Raw genomic sequence first — 24688 nt, 5'->3', positions numbered from 1 at the left:
TTTCGCCCACCAGCGAACACGACTACTACCCCTCCAGTTATTCCGCCGGACCTTCTTGACCGGTCCGCAAAATATTGTCTGACATGAAAACGGTCCGTGAGGTAAAAAAGGTTAACAGACAAAGCAGCAATAACTAGGCAATAACAGCAACAACAGAAAGTTCAAAAGTGAGGCCGAAAACAAAATAAGTTAAATGACAAGTTAAAACGTAGAGTAAGATGGAAGAAAACCTAATCAAAACAATAAAAATAATATATAATTTGATTATATTAAATAAGTTAGTAAAATAATCTAGTAAAATCAACAAATTAAATTAATGCAGTAAAGTAACATGGTTACATAAAAATCAGTCTGTAAAAAATAAGTCTTAAGTCATTAAAAGTGGTAAATTATTCATTATATATATATAAACAGCTGAGTTTGTCAAAGTTGTGTGCTATTAGTTTCATAATAGCCAACTTTTTTTAAAATACTAGTAGGCTCCAGCCCTGTCCTATACATTGGAATTTTTAATTACTCTGTTAGTAACTATTAATTCTGTAAAGTGAGGTTGAATTAAATAATCAAGATGGGAGTGTTTTTGCCGTTCACACCATAAAACCTCAACCAGTCATATAAGAGTCAAATAAGAAAAAAATGAGACACTGCTATGGTTTTCTACTCTGCTCTTGAACTCTGAACGTTGCACAAATAAGACAACCAAGTTTCCAAGATACCACAGAAAGCTGACAAACTAAAATCAGTTTTACAACTTCACTTTAAAAACTTTCAAGATGCAGAAATGCCCACAAAGGAACATCCCCCACTGCATGCAGCTAAGCTCCCATCCTTTATCAGAGGCGCCAGTTCCAGATGGAAATTAGATTGATGATACTAGGTCACATTCATTTATGTCACAAAATAAAATAATAAAAATATTTCTATATATATAGAGAACTACATTTATAGAGATCATTTGACCGCAAGGAACCTCGGCGTCACACTCGACAGCCAACTTTCCCTGACTCCCAACATCACTGCGACAACATGATCCTGTAGATACACGCTCTACAACATCAGGAGAATACGTCCCCTTCTCACTCAGAAGGCGGCGCAGGTACTGATTCAGGCTCTGGTCATCTCCCGCCCGGACTACTGCAACGCCCTTCTGGCAGGTCTCCCTGCCACCGCCATTCGACCTCTGCAGCTCATCCAGAGCACTCTCCGCTCTGCATCTGTAAAACTGCTCGTCCCTCCCTCACTGAGAGCACAACACTCAATTAGATCACGACTCTTTGCTGTCCTTGCTCCGAAATGGTGGAATGAGCTCTCTGAACACACCAGGACCGCAGAGAGCCTTCACATCTTCTGCCGGAAACTAAAGCCACACCTTTTCAGACTCTACCTCGGCTAAAAGACAAATTGTAGCACTTAAATTGTACTTGTAAAGCTACTCATCTACAGCAAATTGTAAATTGGCTTATTTGAGGAAATTGCACTTTCTTCTTTCTGGTTATTCTGAGTTTGTATCCCTATGGTTGAATGCTCTTATTGTAAGTTTGAATAAAAACGTCAGCTAAATGACATGTAATGTAATGTAATTTAATTTGTGAGTATATGTAATAATAGGTCTGTATGAATTGAAAAAAAACCCTGAGATTAAGATTTTCTTGAGTTCTAGTTTTTATAAAATGAGGTGCCACCCTAAACTGATTTTTATGTTAAATTCTGTTAGTAAAACGAATAGTAGCTTAGCGCGTAGGTTTGTGTACCATCATTATATTATGCTAATTTGTGGATTTATCAATCATCTTTGAGTTACAAATATGGTTACATAAATCGATTTTGAAATGACTCGAGGTAGTTTAAGAACGAGCCAAACAGGGCAGTGGGGGAGTCATAAAAATCTCTGTTAAGGAAAAATGAAAGACTAGCACCTATTTTTCAACTACTACGGCAGTTTTATTTTGTTTTGTTAAATTTTCTCCACTTTATTATTTATTTTTTATATTACTTTATAAAGTATTTGAGTGTTTTTTTAAATGAAAATCAGTGAAAACTGAAAACAATAATTCTCATTTACAGGTTTGAGTGACTACTCCAGATGACATTAGTTCAAAGAAAATATATAGTTTTACGATTTACAATCTACAACCATTATTGTCAAAAAGCTGAAGTTTTTACTTACCGATCATCATCTTCAGCCAGCGCCACCTTCTCAAAGTGGATATGGATTCTCTGGCCCTCAGGGGCCTCCAGCAGCCAATGGCAGGTAAGATTGTTGCTGTAGTTGCTGGGAAAACCAGGAGAGACGATCCGGCCAACTGTGATGTTGCTGATCAAACCACCACAAGCAGCTGGGGGGAAGAAGGACATAGTGGGAAGATAAAATACAAAATTGAATACGTTGAATGTAAACTTCAAATTCATAAGCTGATGATGAGCGCATCAGGAGCCCATATAGACCCAAATTAAACTCCGGTGTCAGTATAGACAGGGAAGTGTGGTGCGGGCACCCCTGAGGGCGCGCAAGCGGCCTCTAGGTAGTGCGCGAGAGGAAAAATGTAATTGTGGTGATATTTAATCGTAAATATATATATTTAACAAGGTGGGTTTTTACACAAAATAGCAACATGAATTCTAAAAACCCCACTACATTTTTAACATCAAACCCATACATATTTAATAAATAAATGCAATTGAGCTCCTCTTTTTACGTGCACACTAGACAACGATGCCTTGTTGGTGCAGCTAACATCAGCCCACAGCTAACTTCATTCATTCATTCAGCAACAATCGCTAACGTCCTTCTCTCCCCTCCCTCATCTCGCTGCCGCCTGAGCCCCCTGCGCTGCAAGTGAAATCCTCAAATGGACTCCCTTTTTTATTCAGATCTGTTTGAGACTATACGTGTGCCAAAATGTGTTCTTTACGTGGTTTACGGTTTAGAATTAAATCATTTAAAATTCCCCTACCTCTGGCAATCAGTTGTGATTTGTAACTTCCCATTTTAATGCAATCTGCCTCTGAGCCTGTGAATGTGCCCTCGCCATCCTTATTGCTGTTTAAAAGGGACGTTTATTGAAACGTTGTTGCAGTGTTTCAGGGCATTTTCCCACCTGCAGTTTGTTTGTTTCGATTTGGGATTAATATGATACAATGTTGCAGTTTCCCTTTTGTTCGTTTTTTGTCGATTCACCAGCCATCTATATATTAGATAACAATACCACGCATGAGCAAACGGTTCTTTTATTGGTCCAATTTTATTGCAGCTATAAATAGGCTGTTTCTTTCCTTTTTACATTTTTTTTTTAATTGGGCGGGGTTTGGAATCAGGAATCAATTATTGCCAAAATATGTCAAACATACAAGGAATTTGTCTTGGCGGTTGGTGCGTGGCAGTAGACAGTGTAACAATAGACAAGACAGCAGTGCACAAGTAATAAAATAAAATAAAATGCTAATGCAATGGGTTAGTAGAATAAGGCTATGGGTTAGTATAAAATAAGATAATAAAGTTAAAAATTAAAAATATTAAAAAACAAAGTGCACTATCGAACAAGTGACAAAGTGACGAGTGACAACAAAGTAACGAGTAAAAAATTACAGTTAAAGTGACATGTGCAGTATGAAGCAGAGTGACCGAATGTTATAGTCGGACCTCAGCCTCCTGCCAGATGGAAGGGGCACAAACAGTTTTTGTCCGGGGGGGGTGGGGTCGGCCACAATCTTTTTAGCTTGCTTCAGAGACCTGGAAGCGAACAAGTCCTGCAGGGACGGCAGATTGCAGCCGATCACCCTCTCTGCAGAGCGGATGACACGCTGCAGCCTGCCCTTGTCCTTGGCTGTGGCTGCAGCGTACCAGACGGTGATGGAGGAGCAGAGGATGGACTCGATGATGGCTGTGTAAAAGTGGACCATCATCGTCTTTGGCGGGTTGAATTTCTTCAGCTGCCTCAGGAAGAACAACCTCTGCTGAGCCTTCTTGGTGATGGAGCTGATGTTCAGCTCCCACTTGAGGTCCTGGGTGATGATGGAGCCCAGGAAACGGAAGGAATCCACAATAGTGTCGGGGTCGGTGAGGGACTTCAGGTGGGTCAGGACTAGCCGTTCAAAAGACTTCATGACTACAGAGGTCAGGGCGACCGGCCTGTAGTCATTGAGTCCTGTGATCCTGGGCTTCTTGGGAACAGGGATGATGGTGGAGGCCTTGAAGCAGGCTGGTACGTGGCATGTCTCCAGGGAGATGTTGAAGATGTCAGTGAACACCGGGAACCGCTGGTATAGACAAACAAAGTAAACCAGCCCAGAAAGGACATAGCTGCTGTTCTTTTTTCATGATAGCAACAGAAAGTACTGTAAAATCTTGTTAAAATATTTTTATCAAAGGAAATGATACATAAATATAATCTCCAAAACTCCATATATTGCACATGGTGAATTCCTATAATGTACATTTCCACACCACTTATGTTACATTACATTACATTACATTACAGGTCATTTAGCTGACGCTTTTATCCAAAGCGACTTACATTACACTTTTAAACCCATGGCTTTTTCACATTTGCCTGAGATGTCATACTATGTCATACTAACCATTCTGCTGCTCCTAATTTCTACTGTTCTGCTGTTTCTGACCGACAGGTCATTATGTTGTTTCTGATGGTTGCTAAATAAAGACCTTTGAATAAAGACATAAAGACCTTTGATCAAGTAGCAACGAAATAATAAAAACTGTATTTGTTAGAAAGAACTCTGACACTACATCAACATTTTTTTTATGACACCACAGAGCTGTATACGAGTGTGTGAGAAAAGTGAGAAAGATATCAACACTCCATCTAGAGCTATGGAAAGGCGCGTATATGCGTGTTTTGTATCCCAGCTGATCAGGTCAAGGTTACTCATGCAGAGTAAGCTTAATGGAAGCAGATCAGGAGGAATGAACCCTGTGGCATCCTGCACAGCCTTCAGTAATCACACCTCAATACAACTTTATGCTCCGACATGCGCGCACACACACACACACACAAACACAAACAAGATGGAATGGATACAGATGAACAAACTGTGTATGGAATTGCAAGGACCTAAATGCCCAACAGATAGCTCTTGGTGCAGGTTTTCTGAAAAAATAAGGTAAGGTGCTGTGATTGTTCAAAGGCTGGCAGGGGAACTGAAACTGAAACTTATAAGTTAGTAAGACATTTTTTATGTACTGTAACTCACGGAAGGTTAACAGTATTCAGTAATAAAATTCAAATAAAATTTAGTTTGTTTTAATTGTAATACTGACACTGTAAATATATCACAATTTATGAATATGTTTCTGTTAAAAATGATTAAACTTTATACCAGATATAATTATATTAGATATTTCAGATGAACAACAAGTCACTATAATTGAGGCTGAGAAAATGAAGCATGAGTTGTGATTCTGATTCCGCCTGGTTTAGGGCAACGGTGGCGCATGTAGAGAGGGTATGCCAGGAACCGCAAGGTTGGCGGTTTGAATCCTGGCTACCCCATGTCCGATATTGAGGTGTCCCTGAGCAAGACACCAAACCCCTAATTGCTCCCTGGGCAAAATGTAAAAACCATGGGTTAAAAATGCAAGTTGCTTTGGATAAAAGCATCAGCTATGGGGGCTCACCTAGGCAGTGTGATTCCTTGCCACTCCAGTAGGGGGTGCTAGCATTGAGGCAGGTTCGCACACTGGAGCCTTGCAGCTGGTAGCCTGTTAGGCAGGAAAAGAAAGCCTCCCCTCCAGAGTGGAGACTGCTCACTGATACTTCCCCATAGAGAGGTTTTTGGGGGAAGACACAGCTCAACACATATTCTACAGAGACAGAGGAATAAAATGAAGGGATTTAAGACAGAAACTGAGAAAGAGAATGAGACACAAAGCTGAAAGAGAGAAATCTTAGCATGTGCTCAGAAGTTGAAAAAGGGAGGTTAGATTAAACTAAGTGTGTGTTACTTCTTACTTTTTTCTTACTAAAAAAAGAGTTTACCGGTAGAAAAAAAAACCCTATTCTGTCTGCGTTTGGGTTTTTAAAAAAATGTCCTTCTGGGGAGGGAGGGCATATTCTCTCTGAACTGCTGGAAGCCTCTCATTGTTAAACAACTGCACAATAAGCCTTGTTTCATTACTGGCAGCATAACGGCAGTTGGAAAGGTCAGAAAGTATGAGAATATCTTTTTTCCTAAATACTACAAACTTATTTACGATATTTTAATATTTAATCATCCCTTTCTCTTTTAAATATTTGAAAATCCTATTGGTAAAAGTACAATTTGATAATTAAACACAAACAATATTGTTATTAATTAAGAATTGAGTTCAGGGTCATGCCCTTATTAATGATTTCACAGCTAGTGCGTATGGTGTCTAGACCATTTTAGGTTTTATCATACTCTGAAGTTTGGATTCTAATATTGTATTATAGGAATCCTAAGGCCCTAACTTTCCAGTAAAAAATGATCAGAATTATCTGTTTAAACAACTTAAAAGAACAAATATTCCATGGTAAATATACAGCAACACCACCACAGTGACATTTGGTGTCCCAGTGTCCCCATTAATATTAATAATACATTTCTCCTAACAGGACGAAGGAGCCGTTGACACTGTGGAATAGACAGGATTCACTAGCCCAGCGTGGGAGAACTATTTCTGTTGGAAGTTGGCCCAAGGAATCATTATTTTGACCTTGTTATTAAAAGGACACTGTTTGTTTTACACTGACTGCCTCTGAGCCTCTTGTTTTATGCCTGAATCTGGCCTCCCTTCCCTCGGGTTGCCACAAGGCCAATAAATGACAACCTTGGCCGCCTAACACTCAGCTGAGGGATGTTTTCCGGCTATCTATGTCTCAAGGAAATGGAGATAAGAGAATTTGGTCTAGTATTTCTCATTAGAGCATCATTGCAGACTAGTCCAGCCATGCAGCAGCTGTTAGAGCTGTGTCCTGTTACTCCCTAAGCTGGTCATTAACATGGTCGGCTGCAGCTATTCATATTCAGCCAACTAAAAACTATGAAGCTCATAGGCTGACTGCAGTCTAGAAAATGGATAAAAGAGCCATCATGGAAGCATTGTGCTATCAGGGAGCTTTTCACTGAGACAAATTTCTGTGCAGCAGTAAAATGCATGCTGAATGCTACATCAATTTGTCTTTGTTATGACTGAGCGTCATATTGATAGAAGGAGCAGGGGGGGTGTCCCTGTTCTCTCTTTTTGTGCTCTGCTTGTGATGCTACTAGGGTGGGGCTTAAGACATAGCCGGTTAAGGCCGGCAGGGTCGCTCTGTTCTCCCCAGCTCCCAACCAGGTTGTGCTGTTTCTATTGTGATGTTTTAGACAAAGTTGAACAGTTCGGGTAACGGTAAGGATGAGAAACCTTTTTCCCCCTGTTATGGTTAGGGAGTTAAGTAAGTATCTTCTACTTTTGTTTTATTTGGGGGGTTGGGGGGGCAAGATTATTTTATAAACATTGTTTTGTTTATTGTTTTGCGCCACGCTTATTCTTACCCCGTAAAATAAACCATTGTTGTAAACCATCTTAATTGGGGAGTGGGTGGACAAAAGGAGCGTCACGGATAGGTTGCACTCGGGTTTCCCTAGACGTAGCAGTCTTGTCTTCGTAGACCTTAAGGCTATTCATCATGGTTTGGTTGTAATAAAAGGTAATTGATAATCAATAACAATCAATACGTTTTAGAATTTGTTCAGGCAAGAAAGTAGCCTAATTTAGATTCCCATGTATAGATAGATATACTTATCCAATTAACCTCCACCTGGATATTTAGGTTTTCTTTTGGTTTTTGAAATAACTGTACAGAGCAGACAGATATGAACTGCAGGTAATGAAATGTAAAAATTATTCCAGAACAACCAATCTGGCAATATCAAGATAGTCAGCCGGGAGAAGGGTAGTAGGCTTACCACTGTCCGACCCCACAGGTGTGCTTTCATGCTTGAATACTAGGGGTGTAACGATTCATTCACTGAATTGATTAATCGATTTATATTCCTGCGATCCAACTGAATCGATCTGTGCTCCGCAAATCGGCATTCCGGACGACATATATCGATTACAAATCTATTGAAATGGTACATAATCGATTGTATCGATACTTGGAAACTGCACATTGGATTTAAGTACAAAAACGGTATGGATGTGTGTTTGTTTGTTTGTTTTTTAGCACTTTAGACACTTTACACGTTACTCAATTCAGTCTGCCTGTCTGTGACGTCATGAGTACGCAGCGGCAGCCGAGCGAAACTCTGAACAACAACAAAACACAGCGTGGAGGAGACGACTGCGAGCGAGACATTTACAAACCAACTTATCGATCCAGCGTGTGGAAACATTTTGGCTTTTGCAAACACAGAGGTGTTCTAAATAAGTCGGTCGCTGTTTGTAGAATATGTAGAAGCCAAATAAAAAAACACGGAAACACAACGAATCTTTCCAGCCATCTACTAAGGCGCCATGGAATTAAACAACGCCGACAGTCAGGACCTCTAGCAGCGTTACCGCTGCAGCAGCAGCAGAAGGTAACTCCAGCTCTGCAGACACCTCAGGCCTCGCCAGCACGAAACTCAACATCACAGTAACAATTGCCAAGTTTATCTGTAAAGACATGCGACCCTATAATGTGGTTGAAAATCCGGGGTTCTGTGAATTGATCCAAACATTGTGTAATTATTGTGTAATGTTTACATTGAAAATTGCACTTGATTCAAATAAAAGGTTAATACATTTGCCATTAATTGTTGTTTGCTTGTTTATAATATCCATAATTAATTTAAACCTGATTTCCTTACAAGAAACAACAGGGATCTCAGAAACGTTTCTTGCCCAAGGATAGCATTGCCAATTTTCTGATTAAAGGACAAACATGCTCTCCACTCACTCACCAACAGTTGCCAAGAGGTGACGTATTGGATATGTACAGAATGCCGTTGTCCCAATAACAAAATCTTAATTGCAATTAGTATATTATGTAGTTATAGTAAATAGTATAGTATATTATATGATATTAGTGGGGGAAATTACCTGACAGTGAAGGTAAATACTCTCACAGTTCTGGGCAATTCTTAAAATGCTTCCTTACCCTTTTTGGCTGTTAACTCACAGTCTGGAATGGAGAGCAGTGATTTGCCAGTGGATCGGAAGGTATCCATCGGAAATTCTTGTGATAGGGTCGAACATTGCTATATTGAACATTGGTATCTTTTAATACCTATATAGCAACTACTGGTTACTGTTGGAGGGAAATTGCGGTTATAGTTTATTTTTCTCAAAAAGATAACTGTAGTTCTCTGAAATTACATAAACATGTTTTTGTGAATGGCAGCTAGGTCAAGGTAAATGTGGAAAATGCTGCTTCTTCCTTGTAGGCATTCTCCAAAAAGCTTAGATAGAAAAACGGAAGATGTATTATATCTCCACAGATGCCATATTTGACCCATCTGTTCATCAGCTCATATAGGATTATGAGGATTAGGGAAATATTCAAATAGTAGTTTATCTTTAACGTCTTTGGTGCAGGCTTTTTAGATCAAAGCTCTCTTTGTATGTTGGCATTTCTGTGTTGCTTTGGGATTAGCAGAGGAAGGGCTGCTGTGTTATGGTACTCTTACCCCTCCGCAGTCTTCCAGCCCTGCTCGGTTTTCCTTCCTCATCCCGTCACAAGCTAGTGCCCAAGGCTTTTGGTCAACCGTTGGATCTCCAGCACAATCCAGAACAATAAGTAATGGCTTTTCCAGTTGTACAATTGTAATGTCAGATGATGTATATGTGTTTGGGCTAATGTTTTCACAGAAAACACACCAGAGTACAATCTTGTTTTTTTTTTTTTTAAATCTATAAAATCGGTTATCAAACCTAAAAATATTTTTTCCTGAAAGAAGATCAGGAAGGAATCTCAAAGCCAGACCCAGATGAACATTTTGTTATGGCACATCCCTCACTTGTCATTTTGCAGATGTTTCCACTTGTTTTTGTTATTTTTGTAGCTTTTTTGTATTGAATAAACCAGTAATGACCGCATGAACCCATCTCAGCATTGGTAATATACATATTGTAGGCCCAAAATATTACGGTTTTAATCAAGTCAGAGTACAGCCAGAGTTGACATACATAGAAGTTGTCAATCAAGGCTACCCAAAGAACTTTGAATTACATAAGAGGGGACACCTGTACCCTCCTCCTCAGGGGAGGGGGGTTGGATCAGCTCCCCACTGGACACCTCCACATCAAAGAGAGCTCTCTCATGTCGTTCATGATTGTAGGAGATGTAAGCGGACACTTTGTTTACAATAAAACTTTACAACACGAGATACTCTCCTGAGGGTTATTGCATGAAACAGGATACGGGATTAAGCCGGGATATTCAGGTTATCCTGGATGAATTTAGCTTTGACTTGGTTGCACGAAAGCAGGTTGAATACCCAGCCAAGTAACCATGGTGATTTATTCTTTGCAGCTAGCCTGTTCTAGGCCAGGCTAACAGCCAGGGTAAGATTAATCCTGGAGGCTCATATGTTAAATCAGTTCATCTGAAACAAACGTGTTTAACAGTTCTGTTGTCTTCTGAATGTGTTCTGATTTATTTTTATTAACATGCATGTCACATGCTTGTCACTAACATGCTTGTTAAACACATTGAACTGTGGGTGGACTGGGTGGTAGTAGTCGGCCCCTCGCTGTCCATTGGTGGGTGAAAACTGCGCAGTGAGGAGTGAACAATTGTAAATGTGATGAGGGCGATATATAAAGTCCAATTCACCTGTGTTTCTTCCTGCACCATGATGTCCATTTCTGAACGACGTTTTGGATGAAGAAGCACTCATATTTAGACGTGGTTTCAGACGTGAGAGGATGTTTCGAGACAGATCTGACCAGCGCAAAGCTATGCTCTCAGCTTTCCACAGATGGTCTGTATGGAACTGCGCTTTTTTGCAAATGGCATGTTTTTATTTGCCGAAATTGTAAATAAAGGCACTACTTGCCGTACTGTCAAAAGTGTGTGTTTGGCACTGAATTCTTTGGCACACATCTTTATTACCTTCCCTGGCCACAGAAGAATGTGTTACATCAACGAGGATTTCCACATATTCTGTAAAAATGGGTGATCGTGTTTGATGCAGTACAGAAAATATACCATGTGTGAAGAGGGCAGTTTCTGCAGGTGGAACAGAGTCAGTAGTCCCACCCTTAATCCCTTCCATCACAGGCCTTCCTTAGTTTAAAACATGGGCCAATTCCTCAGCTGCGGTGAAGCCTGGTGCTGGTACCCGCCTAGTGCCAGACATATGAGCCTTCTTCTTAACTGCTTAAATCAGTTTAGATAAAATATGTGAACGGGCATCTAGTAAGTAAATTCTACACCATTTGCAAACTGATAAGGCATGTTTTTATATTTTATCTTGACCTATTGCCAGGATATTTTCCAGTCTTGTTGGTTCTGTTTGAACATTAATTGTAGAAAGATATTTAGAATTAGACACAGCTTATGGAGATTTGTGCATATGGTTGTAAAACATATTCTTGCATTGTGAATAAGGGTTTGAAATTAGTCGTTGGGTTAACCCACTCCCACTGCTCACTTTTAAGGAGTAGATAATTAGCTAAATAATAATACATTTTATTCATATAGTGCTTTACATGATAAGCTACTCGTGTAAGGCGCGTTACAGTAAAACCAGCACATAAACACAGATACAGCAATAAAACCAAAACATAAAACAATCATTATAGCCGTTCTGGAGCTACCACCGTCGGGTTCCTTCAAGGACGCACAGACACACGTTGTCAGCAAATTGTTTTTTATTTTGTCAGAGGGGGAGAGAGCAAGATTGAGGCCAGTCGTTGCGTTGTTTCGCTCGGCTCTGCTATGGTCTGATCTGCTCAGCTCGGCTCAGCTCTGCTCCCGTCATCCCCCCTCCAGATCCTGCTCACCGTTTTTAACAGGGAGACAATCAGTCCAAATCACATCCACCTGTGCTCCTCACTCACCTGCCAGCACTGTCCCCTGAACCACTCCCCCGCTCTCCCCCTGCAGCTGAGCTAACCACACTCCGCCACCATATACCCCCACCGCCCGACTTAGGCCTGGGAGCCATCCGGCCGAACCAACCCCCCCTCCTGAGGGCGGGAAAGGAAGTCCGCCACGACCATCTGCGCCCCTGGCCTATGGACGAGCACGAAGTTAAAAGGCTATAGAGCCAGATACCACCGGGTGATCCGGGCGTTGGCATCCTTCATGAACAGAGGGTGAACTGGCGTCCCAGAAGGTAGTACCGCAGGGAGTCGACTGCCCACCGGATGAACCTTCGGTAGTAGCCCCGCCTCACCTCTTTTTTCGTCTTGGGCCGCGGGCAGGCTGTGATGGCTGCGGTCTTGTCCACCTGCGGGCGCACCCTCCCGCTGCCCAAGTGGTACCCCAGATACCGTACCTCCCTCCGTCCAACTGCACATTTCCCTGGGTTGGCGGTGAGCCTGGCCTGCCTCGGGGACTCCAGCACCGTGCCCACCCGCCGCACATGCTCTGCCCATGTGGTGCTGTGGATGATGACGTCATCCAGGTAGGCGGCAGCATACGCAGCGTGCGCCCGCAGCACCCGGTCCATGAGGCGCTGGAAGATGGCCGGGGCACCGAACAACCCAAAGGGAAGCGTGGTGAATTGGTATAATCCAAACGGAGTGGAGAAAGCCAACCTTGGACTTTGGTGACAAGGGAATCTGCCAGTAGCCCTTGGTCAAATCCAGTGTGGTAAAAAACTGCGCGGTGCCCAATCGGTCCAGGAGTTCGTCAACCCAGGGCATCGGGTATGCGTCAAACCGTGACACCGCATTCACCCTGTGATAATCCACACAGAACCATATCGAGCCGTCCTTCTTGGCGACAAGAGCGATGGGGCCTGCACCAGGTGCTGTTGGACTCCTCTATTACCCCCATCTCCAGCATGGCGGCCAATTCTCGCTGAACCATTTTCCTTTTGTGTTCAGGTCGGATCGGTGGACTTTGGGACCTCTGGCCCGAGCTCCTCTCTCTCCGCTACTGCAGACACCAGGGACACGGACTCCACCTCCCTCCATGCTTTAAGGAGGTTGAGGTGGTAGATCTGTGTAGCTCCCCCTCTGTCAGATCACACCACCTCGTAGTCGACGTCCCATACCCGCCGTGTGACCACAAAGGACCCTTGCAACTTGGCGAGTAGTTTTGAGCTAGAAGAAGGAAGTAATACAAGTACTTTTTCTCCCGGTGTGAATTGTCTCAGCTTGGCCCCCTCTGTTGTACAGCCGTTGTTGACGCTCCTGGGCCTGGAGCAAATTCTCACGTGACAACTCACCCAGTGTGTGGAGTTTAGCTCGCAGGTCCAGGACGTACTGAATCTCGTTCTTACCGGGGCTCTGACCCTCCTCCCAGTGTTCCTTAAGCCGGTCGAGCACCCCCTGTGGTCTCCTGCCAAACAGCAGCTCGAAGGGAGAAAATCCCTTGGAGGCCTGGGGAACCTCCCGTACTGCAAACAACAGAGGGTCAAGCCATTTATCCCAATTACGTTCATCGTTGTGAATAAACTTACGAATCATGGATTTTAGCTTCTTATTCAGCCGTTCCACCAGGCCGTCAGTCTGGGGATGGTACACACTGGTCCGAACGGACTTAACCACCAATAATTCGTACAGTTCCCGTTGGGTGCGTGACATGAACGAGGTGCCCTGGTCAGTCAGAATCTCTTTCAGGATTCCGACTCGGGAGATGACCTGAAACAGCGCCTGCGCAACACTCCTGGCGGAGATGCTGCGCAACGGCACTGCCTCGGGATATCGGGTTGCGTAATCCACCAGAACCAACACAAAGCGATACCCCCGTGCACTCCGGTGAAATGGCCCGATGAACTCCATACCTAAGCGTTCGAACGGCAGCTCCATTAACGGCAGCGGACGCAGCGGTGCTCTCGGGATGGCCGGCTGGTTCACCAGCTGGCACTGCGGGCAGGACGCGCACCAGCGGCGCACATCCGCCCAGATGCCTGGCCAGTAACACAATCCGATCCAGAGTTTTGTCGCTACCCATGTGGCACGCCATCGGGTTATAGTGAGCCGCCTGGAAAACCATTTCTCGACGGCTTTTCGGTACCAACAATTGCGTATTTTCGTGACCTCTCTGAGTGTCGCCGCTCACTCGGTATAGCCTGTCCCTAATCAGTGAAAAGAGCGGGTATGCTAATGCGGCGTCGGGGCGCACCATTTGACCATCAATTCGCATCACTTGGTCGAAGGCAAAGCGTAGAGTATCATCACGAGACTGCTCCAGTGGAAAATCTTCCATGGAGCGTAACTTGGGCACCGGCGGCGTCTCCATAGGAGGCCCCGTCGGTTCCCCCTCTCAGTCGGCAGCGCCGCTTTTTTTGCGCCCCACGCGTTGCGTCTTTTGCAACCAGTCGCGCCTGTCCATTGACTTTGCAAGGAATCTACTCAAGCGAATAGTTTGCTTCACTTTTGGTGTGAACGCAGTATTAGACAGGTCTAAAAAAGTAGAACTTTCAAACAAATTGGTCAAATGTACCACAATGCATGCAAAAGAATTTTGAAAAGATTGATTTGGTTTCACAAACACCCAACTTGTCTTTTCTATAGCTTGCTGGTTGTCATAGATATGCTTTACTGCACTGTAACAAATTGTTGTAAATTTACGGTACATTTCTAACGGTATCTTACAGTTAAATTTCCATCCCTTGCTTGTAAATTAACGGCCAATGTCATGAACAGTTAAAGCTGTCAATTTACGATAATAGCAGACTACCGTAATTCAACTGCATGTTACATATACTTTATGAAGTGGTGGAAATACACATACAGTGCAGTGAATCACATCCATCTACTGTTGTAGGTTAATGTATGAAAGCCCATGTCAGCCACTGAAAACAGGACATTGCTATACATGCAGCTGTCACTTTTATCCAAAACACCCATGGTTTGACATCAATTTATGTGGAGTAATTGAGGGTTAGATGTCTTGCTCAGGGACACTTCGACTTGGCAGAGGGAGTCAGGATTCGAACCGCCGACCTTGCGCTGCACAGCACACGCTCCCTATCCCATGCGCCGCCTTCGCCATCTTTTCAGAGGCTAGATTGTAAAGATTATTAATATTTGTATTATTCAAAGTGTTCATTGCCTAAAAGTCATTTGAGTTAATCGTGACCGACTGCTCCTGAACGTGACGTCAGACGCGTAATCTCAGTTCATCCAGAACACCTGTCAGTGCAGTTCAACATCGGAGGAGTTTCTCATTGCCTTGTCTCTCCAAGTAACATTGGTAAGTGTTATTTGCCTAGCATGATTAACATTCTCTTTCCTTACATCTTGTTGTCTTCCTCATCTTTGTAATTTTAATATTTTACCAATGACAGTGTTTCTAAATATTTTATTTTGGTTTGTTTTACAGAGGCACTGGATTAAGGACGCCAGCCGTTTGCTGCGGTCAATTGAAAGTGTTCCATAGCGTATTGTTGCAGTTAGTTTACCTTGTTGTTAATGATTTCATGATTCATTTTTTTATTATTGTATACATGCGGCATATTTTATGTTTTGTTCTTGGTTACAAATGTCTAACATTATTGTCTTAAAAAGGCATCTAATAAACTCCAACCACTATGACCGCAATGAGTTTGGTTGTCTTTCTTTAATTTGTGGGGAATTAAATGCAAAAGTTTACGGTTATAAGTAAACGGTAACATTCTGGTATTTGTAACACAAAAACAGTAATCCTATGGTAACGAACTGTAATCCAATATACGGCAACATACCGTATATTACGGTAAGGCACTGTAAATAAAACAGTATGTTACTAGCGTCGACTGCCAGTAAATTGCAATTAATTCACAGTCAAATTGGTTCAAGTTTACGGTAACATACAGTAATCCATTATAAGGTAACATATTGTATTTTACGGCAGTGTACCGTAAAAAACAGTAAATTACTGGCATCTGCTGCCAGTATTTTACCGTTAATTAACTGTAAAGTTTACACCAATTTACTGTAATCCATTTTACGGTAACATGTGTGAAAACAATTTACGGTATTATACCGTAAAATAACGGTAAATTCCTGGCATCCTTGCTGCCAGTAAGTTACCGTTAATTTACGGTGACATTTTTTAGAGTGTGCACAGTGGGTGTTTAAGCGTCAAAAAGAAACTTTGAGCTCTACGGTTCATTGTAGATTACGGTTCAAAGTAACTAGTGGATGTTGCTACGATACAAGATATGGACCAGAGTCAGATACTGTACACCCAATCGTCCACCAAGACGATCTGTGACCAATAAATAGATTTCCATCTTTGCCTGTTTGTATGCTATATAATGTCCTCTCTTGAAAGTGTGGAGATTGTAATAAATACGTCGTCGTGAATACGTATTATTGATTTTTATTTTCAGCATTTTTCAAGATTATGAATATGTTTTAACAGTGTTTCCCTAAAAAATATACATATTCCGCAGCTAAATAACATGTGGGGCATGTGACCTTTGATCTCATGCACGTGCAAGAGGGCGTGTACAGGAAGTGGGCGTAACCGCCGCCATTTTGAGGTCATGCCCGGAAATGCGTCATTTTACGAGTGGAAACGGAAATACGTCATTTTGGGGCGTGATTTGTAGGGGGCGTGCACTGTTTAAGCATAAATACGCCATTTTGACGATGACGTGAGGGGTTTTGATTGGAAATTTGCCATTTCAGGGGATGTTTTATGTGATGGGCGTTAGTTTTGACCGGAAACACGGCACTGTAGGAGGGGTTTCATCATATATATAGATGTGTTATTCGCCTCCACCACCACCAACGCACTCATTTTGGACTCATCCTCTGTTGCTGCTGTTGCTGGTTCCGCTACTATTGCTGTGCACTCGGATTCTTTGCAAAATGCAGGCTGCATATCGCATGGAGCAGGCCCCAGAGACTGACATAGGTATGTCTACAGAAAATAGACCATGCTATGCAGATGTAGATGCTCCCCAGCGCCGGAAATAGCATTAGGGATGTCTTTCTAGAGAGCCTGCTGTAGAGCTAGAGCTGGAGGGTGTTTATGGGTATGTGTATAATGGTAAATACTATGATGGCACGGTCACTATGATTTCTAGAATCAAGGCCCAAGACAAGCTAGGAGGGGGTGTTGGTGAAACAGTTGATGATGAGGCTGCTGTGGGGGGTCGACATGGGTGTATGTCTGTAAAAGACTGGCAGCAGTTTCGATCAATTGTCTGCATAGATCTTGAACAACCAGGTTTTCTAGAATCTCTATACTCTGTTCAGTGGTATAAACAGCAGGGCCTAAAATACACCATCTCATGGCAGATCAGTACAACAGACACCCTGACGATTTCATTTTTTTAAATGTTTGTGAAGACAGAGAGTATGTGGTAGCTCAAAGAGGCCGCCGAGGATGGAGAGAGCATCCGTACCCTCTTACCATTGAAGAGTTTAATACATGGTTCCCCCTCGTGTTCTTTGTTCAGTGGTGTGACTGGCCCGCTCTGCAAAAAGTGTTTAGTCAGATTGACAAAGCTATCCAGAGAGACAGCATCAGCAAGGCTTACGGGGCTGTTAGAAAACGTCTTGTTTACGACAATACATCGAGCGGTGTGCAACCTGGTATATCTACTACCATGTGTAGACCGAAAATAATTCACCCCTCAATCATCTAAAAGAATGACAGGTGGGTTATGCTAATGTTCTGTATATATTTCTGTCACTGGTGTTAATTCATGCAGAATCATAAAAACAAAAAAATGTTTTTTATGTTACACTGCCTAGTAACGCGTCGGCTCAGGTTTATCCTAAAAATCAGATATGGAACTACAGGACAAAATTAGCCAAGGCCATTGTTCTGAGCGAACCACATGAAGTGGGGTTGGTAGAATTCCAGTATCCGAGAACAGGGTTAAATCGGCCTTTACTATGGACATTGGGGTTTAGTCTATACAGTCTAATGTTAAAGCGTTTAATGCTCGAATCAGCATTAACACGCAGCTGGATGGGGTATCTATGGATTATGCACACTACACACACGATGACGGCCGATATATGGCATATTATATGAACCAAGCCGGCGGAGAACTACCGGGATTTATAGGATCTCAGACACAATATGGCAATGGTTTGGGGGGTATATTTCGGGGGCTGCTCAGGATGGCCCTTCCTCTTTTAAAACTGGGATTCAGCCTGGCTAAACCACATTTGAAAACAGCCGCTACTAACATCCTAGGAGACGTTGTATCAAATATAGCCAAAGGACAGTTCTCTGGGGCTCAACAACAACCAGAGCAGCAGCAGGGTCACGGCATGCTAATACACACCCGCAGGGCTTTGAAAAGACCCCCCACAGGCAGGGGAGGTGCGGGGCCAGGGTTCAAAAAAAGTAAAAGGGATGGTAGGAACAAGACAGGAGTCAAAAAGAAATCTGGCACAGCCCGAAGAGGTTCTCAGATAAAACGCGCCCGGATTTTGGCTAAAGACATATTTTAGAGGTAGAAACTATGGCGCTCATCCATAATCAGTCGGCAGAGTGTGTCAAGTCTGAACTGGATCTCTTTACTGTTCCTTATACACAAACGTCCATAGAGAAATATTCCTTCATCGAGATCCCGCCTGTCTCATCCCTTACAGACAGGGGCCCTTTGGAGTTTCATATTTCGGCCAGCGGTGAAGATTACCTGGATCTGAACGATACCTTTCTGTATATGCGTGTAAAGATAACTAATGCGGATGGGTCCAATTTAGCAGCAGATGCCGGTGTCGGCTTCATAAATTACCCCGGATGTACCTTATTCTCACAGGTTGATATCATGCTAGAGGATAGGCTCATTTCACAATCTTCAAACGCTTGTTCAGTCGGCATTGACTGTTCAACCCTTGACTGATGGATTTACACGACATACTTGTGTCTTCTTCCTCCTGGCCCAGGTTTCACGGGTGTGTTTGGCCTGCAGTGAGACTGCAGCTCCCACACAGTTTCTCTGGAGGCCAATTGAAATACTGTGACCTTGAGAGAGTATATTGAACTATTATGTCAGCTGAAGGCCAAGTGGGGATTTCACCTTCCTAATGGAAAGCTTCTGGGAGGAGGCCGAGTGATGGCTCAGCATTAGTTTCCATCTATTTGGTTTATTAAAAGTGAGAAATTTGGAATGAGGCTGATAGCCTCTCCGCCTGCCCATCCGTAAGCATGTTGTGCATGTATGTGTGCAGATACAGACAGGTCTCTACGGGTCATGGTTCAGTTTTGAAATATACAGGATACAACTTCCATCCACTTTAACTCAACTTTTACAGCAGAAAATTTCACAAGATACGTTCAATTTTACCTCAGTTCATTAAATGCTTGCATCTGAAAGCAGCTGATGTAACAACACATTCTTATTTCCAGCTAATCAAATACTGACACTAAGGCTAGATTTGAATTGTCAAATTTGCCTAGGAAGGTTCCTAACCTGTGTCAGGAGGAGGGGCCAAGCCAAGACGGTGGATCAGGTTGGGGGAGGTGATAGAGGGTGCATGGGCTGCAACCGGTTGGCAACTGGCATTGGGCACACCTGCAGTTCATCAACCCAATCAGGAAGTGACAGGGCTATAGAGGGTGACTGAACGGCAGACCGGGAAAAACACCGTCAGCATGGGAGACAACCGGGAAGCATTATTGCCCTTTCATGCCTATCCTCAGGTCCTTAACGACTTGTAAAACAAAGACCCCGACCGGGAGGAATCTTTTGACTCTAGCCCCCTTCCCCCAAGTTATCAATTAAAAGGATCATTTTTGTTATTTGAATAGTGTGTCTGTTCCTGGAATCCTGCCTCCACATCACCCGGTTTGCCACAAACCGAGTAAAATGAGTAGTGTAAGTGGCCGCTAACCACTTTCAGCAGTCTAACCCGACTGGTCAAAACTATTTGCATGGATCTGGAGAGCAGCAAAGACGTTCATTAGACAAAGAAAAGCACTGAAGAGTTCAAAGTGGCTGGCAGTCTCCTCCCAGGATCGAGATGATACCCGGAGAGATCTTTCTTGCAGCACAAGATGTAATAACCTTTTCAAGCACAGATTGGTGGTCTACAGAGACAAAGACTCTGGGCTATTTGTGGTGGCTGAGTGCAAATATTCAAAGATCTAGTTGGGGTCCCTATCTTATCGTATGACGCCTGGGTGGGAGCTCGGGAGACTCACAATGAGAATCAAGGAGTGCCCTGAACCCTGCTCAAGATGAGAAGCTTGGGTCATAAAAGGGAGGAGGATTGATGTGTTGATATCATCTGCAGGAAGGCAAAAGCAAGAAAATGTGAATTCACAACAGTAGACCTCTTTGAACCGTACCAAGTAAACGATGACGTGAAGAAATGAGTGAGGGGGTGTGGTCTTTTGCCATCCACACAGAGTCATTCTCTAGCAACCGAAAGGTTCCTCGTGGCTTACCAAAGGTTCACGGCAATCAGGGGTCATCCAAGAAAAATGTGGTCAGACCCGGGCACTAATTTCATAGGGGCCAAAGCAGTCTTGGGGAAGCTTAACAGATTCCTGGACAGTAGTGATGGCAAAGTGAAGCTTTCTGAACCAGTGAAGCTTTCCAGCCAATTGTATCGGAAAAAGGTTAATTCATTCAATGCATCGCAAACTCTATGATGACCTCTGCCGTTGAAAACTTGTAGTGCAAATGTTTCGAATAGCCTACCAGTATATTTGGATCTCTGATTATAAAAAGTTGAACCAATAAATCTAATACATACATGGTGTCACAGGCAGACGCTCCCCGTCCCCGGAATATTGAGGTGCGAAGATCGGGACCTCAGTCACCCCTCTGTTTTGAGCCATAATGGTTTGTGCCATCTGGGATCAGCCCACCGACTCACCTGGGGCTCGTCACTAATCAGAGCCAGCCCTGTACTTAAGCCTGTGACTCCCCAAAGCTCCTTGCGAAGTCTTGTGCATGTTCCATCACATTCCGAGCGTTTTCCCGATCTCCTGTTCTTGCCTGTTATTGACCTCTCGTTTGTCCCAGACCTCGTTCCTGCCTGCCTGATCCTCAACGGTACTTCTGCCTAACTCCACGTAATCCCGGCTTTCGACCACCCGCCTGTACTCCGGATACGACCACGCCTGACCGTGCCTCTGTTTATCCCCGCTCTCCTGGCTTTCGACCCTCTGCCCGCCTACTGGACTCGACCACGCCTAACCCTTGTCTGTACTTCCACAATAAAGCTGCGCTCTGCGCTTGGGTTTCACTCCTGTCTCTTGTGATGCGTTACACATGGATTCCTATACGAATACAACTATTGTTTTTCAGGTTTGAATTGTGTCCTTGTTTGTGTATTTCAATTCTCTGTACATTGGAAAGAAGTGGAACAAACACTTATCTATGTCTTTCTGCACCTTTGTGCACGTATGTTTGTGATCATACTAGCAGAAGAATTAATAGAAGATTATATATATATATATATATATATATATATATATATTTTATGTAAGCAATATAATTTAAAATACCAGCAAGTGCTTCCTACTGCATGTGCAGTTCATGGCAGTCATGGGGACTTATGTGGATTGTTTGAATGTGGAAAGTGATTTGCAGAGGAAAGGTCAGTGGGGCAGTGATTGTGCTTTTGGACATGTTTCTTATGACAGGATATTAAGGTGCTTGTGGACACATGGGATGGGGCATGAAATTATTATTGAGAAACTTTTTTCTCCACAGTATTGGGGTTGAGTCGGTTTCTTAGATACTGTTTCCCCAGCTTTAGAAAAAACTTACTGAGGCAGGAATGCTCATAAGATTACGTGCTAATACAAATAGATGTGGGTACACGTTTGTGTTTGACCCAATATTTTAGCGGGTCTTCCCTCCGTGGAATGTTTGGTTCAGCCAAATATTGGGTGGTCTCCACAATAAAACCGCTAAGAACCTCGGCGTCACACTCGACAGCCAACTCTCCCTGACTCCCAACATTGCCGCGACAACGCGATCCTGTAGATACACGCTCTACAATATCAGGAGAATACGTCCCCTTCTCACTCAGAAGGCAGCGCAGGTACTGATTCAGGCTCTTGTCATCTCCCGCCCGGACTACTGCAACTCCCTCCTGGCAGGTCTCCCTGCCACCGCCATTCAACCTCTGCAGCTCATTCAGAATGCAGCAGCTCGACTGGTCTTCAACCTTCTGAAATTCTCCCACACTACTCCACTCCTCCGCTCTCTTCACTAGCTACCGGTGGCCGCCCGCATCCAGTTCAAAACATTGGTGCTCACGTACCATGCTGTGAATGGATCGGGTCCAGCTTACATCCAGGGCATGGTCAAACCCTACATCCCAACCCGCACTCTCCGCTCTGCATCTGCAAAACTACTCGTCCCTCCCTCACTGAGAACAAAACACTCGACTAGGTCTCGACTCTTCGCTGTCCTTGCGCCGAAATGGTGGAACGAGCTCGCTGAAGACACCAGGACCGCAGAGAGCCTTCACATCTTCCGCAGCAAACTAAAGACACACCTCTTCAGACTCTACCTCGACTAAAGACTAACAAATTGTAGCACTTAAATTGTACTTGTAACGCCACTCATCTAATAGCAAATTGTAAATTGGCTTATTTGAGGAAATTGCACTTTCTTATTTCTTGTTCTCCTGAGTTTGTACCCTATGGTTGAATGCACTTATTGTACGTCGCTTTGGATAAAAGCGTCGCTAAATGACATGTAATGTAATGTAATAAAAATAAACATCCATAATTACACAATACAAATGACAGACTTTGCATGCCTATTGCTAACCTTGTTAGAGGAAATCAAATTGAAGTGCTCCCACATCTCGGAGCGACCTCTCTTTGCCACAGGTTCCATCCACCCTCCTCTTGCCATGGCTTTCTACAGTCGACACGGATACCACTGTAACCTCATTTAAAGAAGCCATTCCTTCTGCACTAAGTTCAGTGTCCTGTCTCAAGATATCAGACTAAGACTCCTGTGAGAACGTCAGTGTGTCCCAGATCGATCATTTTGTCGATGCTCCAACAGGCTCTTTGAGAGTGGCGCTGGACGCGATTGCTCCTCTGGAAAAAAGAATAGCAACAAGAAGGAAGTTTGCTCCTTGGTATAACCCTCAAACCCAGAACCTAAAGCAAACTGTGCGGAAACTTAAACGATTAGGGCGTTCCACCAAAAAGGATCTAGGCTAGTTTGGCAAGACAGCCTTAAAACATATAAGAACGCTCTCCGTAACGTAAGAGCATCTTATTATTCATCATTAATAGAGAAAAATAAAAACTCCAGGTTTCTCTTCAGCACTGTAGCCAACGGCTTCATGAATTTCTTCAATGATAAGATTCTGACTCAGAAAATTGATGGTCTCCTGCCTTCAACCAGTGCCAACCTGTCCTAAGATGTAGGAACCTTGGATGCAGCAGTGGGCCCTGATGCCTGCTTGGATGCCTTCTCTTCCATCAACCTTGATCAACTGACTTCTAAATTTCAAAGTCTACTTGTCTCTTGGATCCAATTCCGTCTAAGCTGCTTCCTTTAGTTAGCACGTCTTTACTAGATATTTTGAAATTGTCTTTGTTCACAGGACATGTACCACAGTCCTTCAAGGTAGCTGTAATTAAACCTTTTCTTAAGAAACCTACTCTTGCTCCAGAGGTGTTGACTAACTAGAGACCTACAGTGCATCCGGAAAGTATTCACAGCGCTTCACTTTTTCCACATTGTTATGTTACAGCCTTATTCCAAAATGGATTAAATTCCTCAACATTCTACACACAACAACCCATAATGACAAAGTAGAAGACAGATTTTTTCAAGCTTATTCACAGCCTTTCCTCAATGTTGAAGCACCTTTGGCAGCAATTACAGCCTCAAGTCTTCTTGAGTATGATTCCACAACCGTGGCACACCTATTTCTGGGCAGTTTCTCCCATTCTTCTTTACTGAACCTCTCAAGTTCCATCAGTTTGGATGGGGAGCGTCGGTGCACAGACATTTTCAGATCTCTCCAGAGATGTACAATCGGGTTCAAGTCAGGGCTCTGGCTGGGCCACTCAAGGACATTCACAGAGTTGTCCCGAAGCCACTCCTTTGTTATCTTGGCTGTGTGCTTCGGGTCGTTGTCCTGTTGGATGATGAACCGTCGCCCCAGTCTGAGGTCCAGAGCGCTTTGGAGCATGTTTTCATCGAGGATGTCTCTGTACATTGCTGCATTCATCTTTCCCTCAATCCTGACTAGTCTCCCAGTTCCTCCCGCTGAAAAACATCCCCACAGCATGATACTGCCACCACCATGCTTCACTGTAGGGATGGTAATGGCCAGGTGATGAGCAGTACCTGGTTTCCTCCAGACATGACGCTTGGCATTCAGGCCAAAGAGTTCAATCTTTGTTTCATCAGACCAGAAAATTTTGTTTCTCATGGTCTGAGAGTCCTTCGGGTGCATTTTTGCAAACTCCAGGCGGGCTGTCATGTGCTTTTTACTGAGGAGTGGATTCCGTCTGGCAACTCTACACCCTACAGGCCTGATTTGTGGAGTGCTGCAGAGATAGTTGTCCTTCTGGAAGGTTCTCCTCTCTTCATAGAACAATGCTGGAGCTCTGTCAGAGTGACCATCGGGTTCCTGGTCACCTCCCTTCTCCCCCGATCGCTCAGTCTGGCTGGG

The 24688-nt window shown here is 43.5% G+C and overlaps 1 protein-coding gene across 10 annotated transcripts in view; it reads right to left on the bottom strand.

Moving 5' to 3' along the window:
* Positions 1–24688, bottom strand: part of LOC120829809 (seizure protein 6 homolog) — a 91153-nt gene that overhangs the window by 50989 nt on the left and 15476 nt on the right. For 6 of the 10 annotated variants that reach the window (XM_078098843.1, XM_078098846.1, XM_078098861.1 and 3 more), the window contains exon 2: positions 2168–2336. In XM_078098843.1, coding sequence (XP_077954969.1) covers positions 2168–2336 — 169 coding nt within the window. Of the gene's footprint in view, positions 1–2167; positions 2337–5635; positions 5822–24688 lie in introns of all 10 variants that reach the window. The other 4 variants (XM_078098823.1, XM_078098835.1, XM_078098827.1 and 1 more) reach the window with 1 other exon arrangement.

The sequence above is a fragment of the Gasterosteus aculeatus genome, chromosome 1 (assembly GCF_964276395.1).
Source record: "Gasterosteus aculeatus chromosome 1, fGasAcu3.hap1.1, whole genome shotgun sequence".
In the NCBI taxonomy this organism is placed as follows: domain Eukaryota; kingdom Metazoa; phylum Chordata; class Actinopteri; order Perciformes; family Gasterosteidae; genus Gasterosteus; species Gasterosteus aculeatus.
The sequence above is the reverse complement of the archived record's forward strand: the minus strand, read 5'-3'. Positions and strand labels throughout refer to the sequence as shown.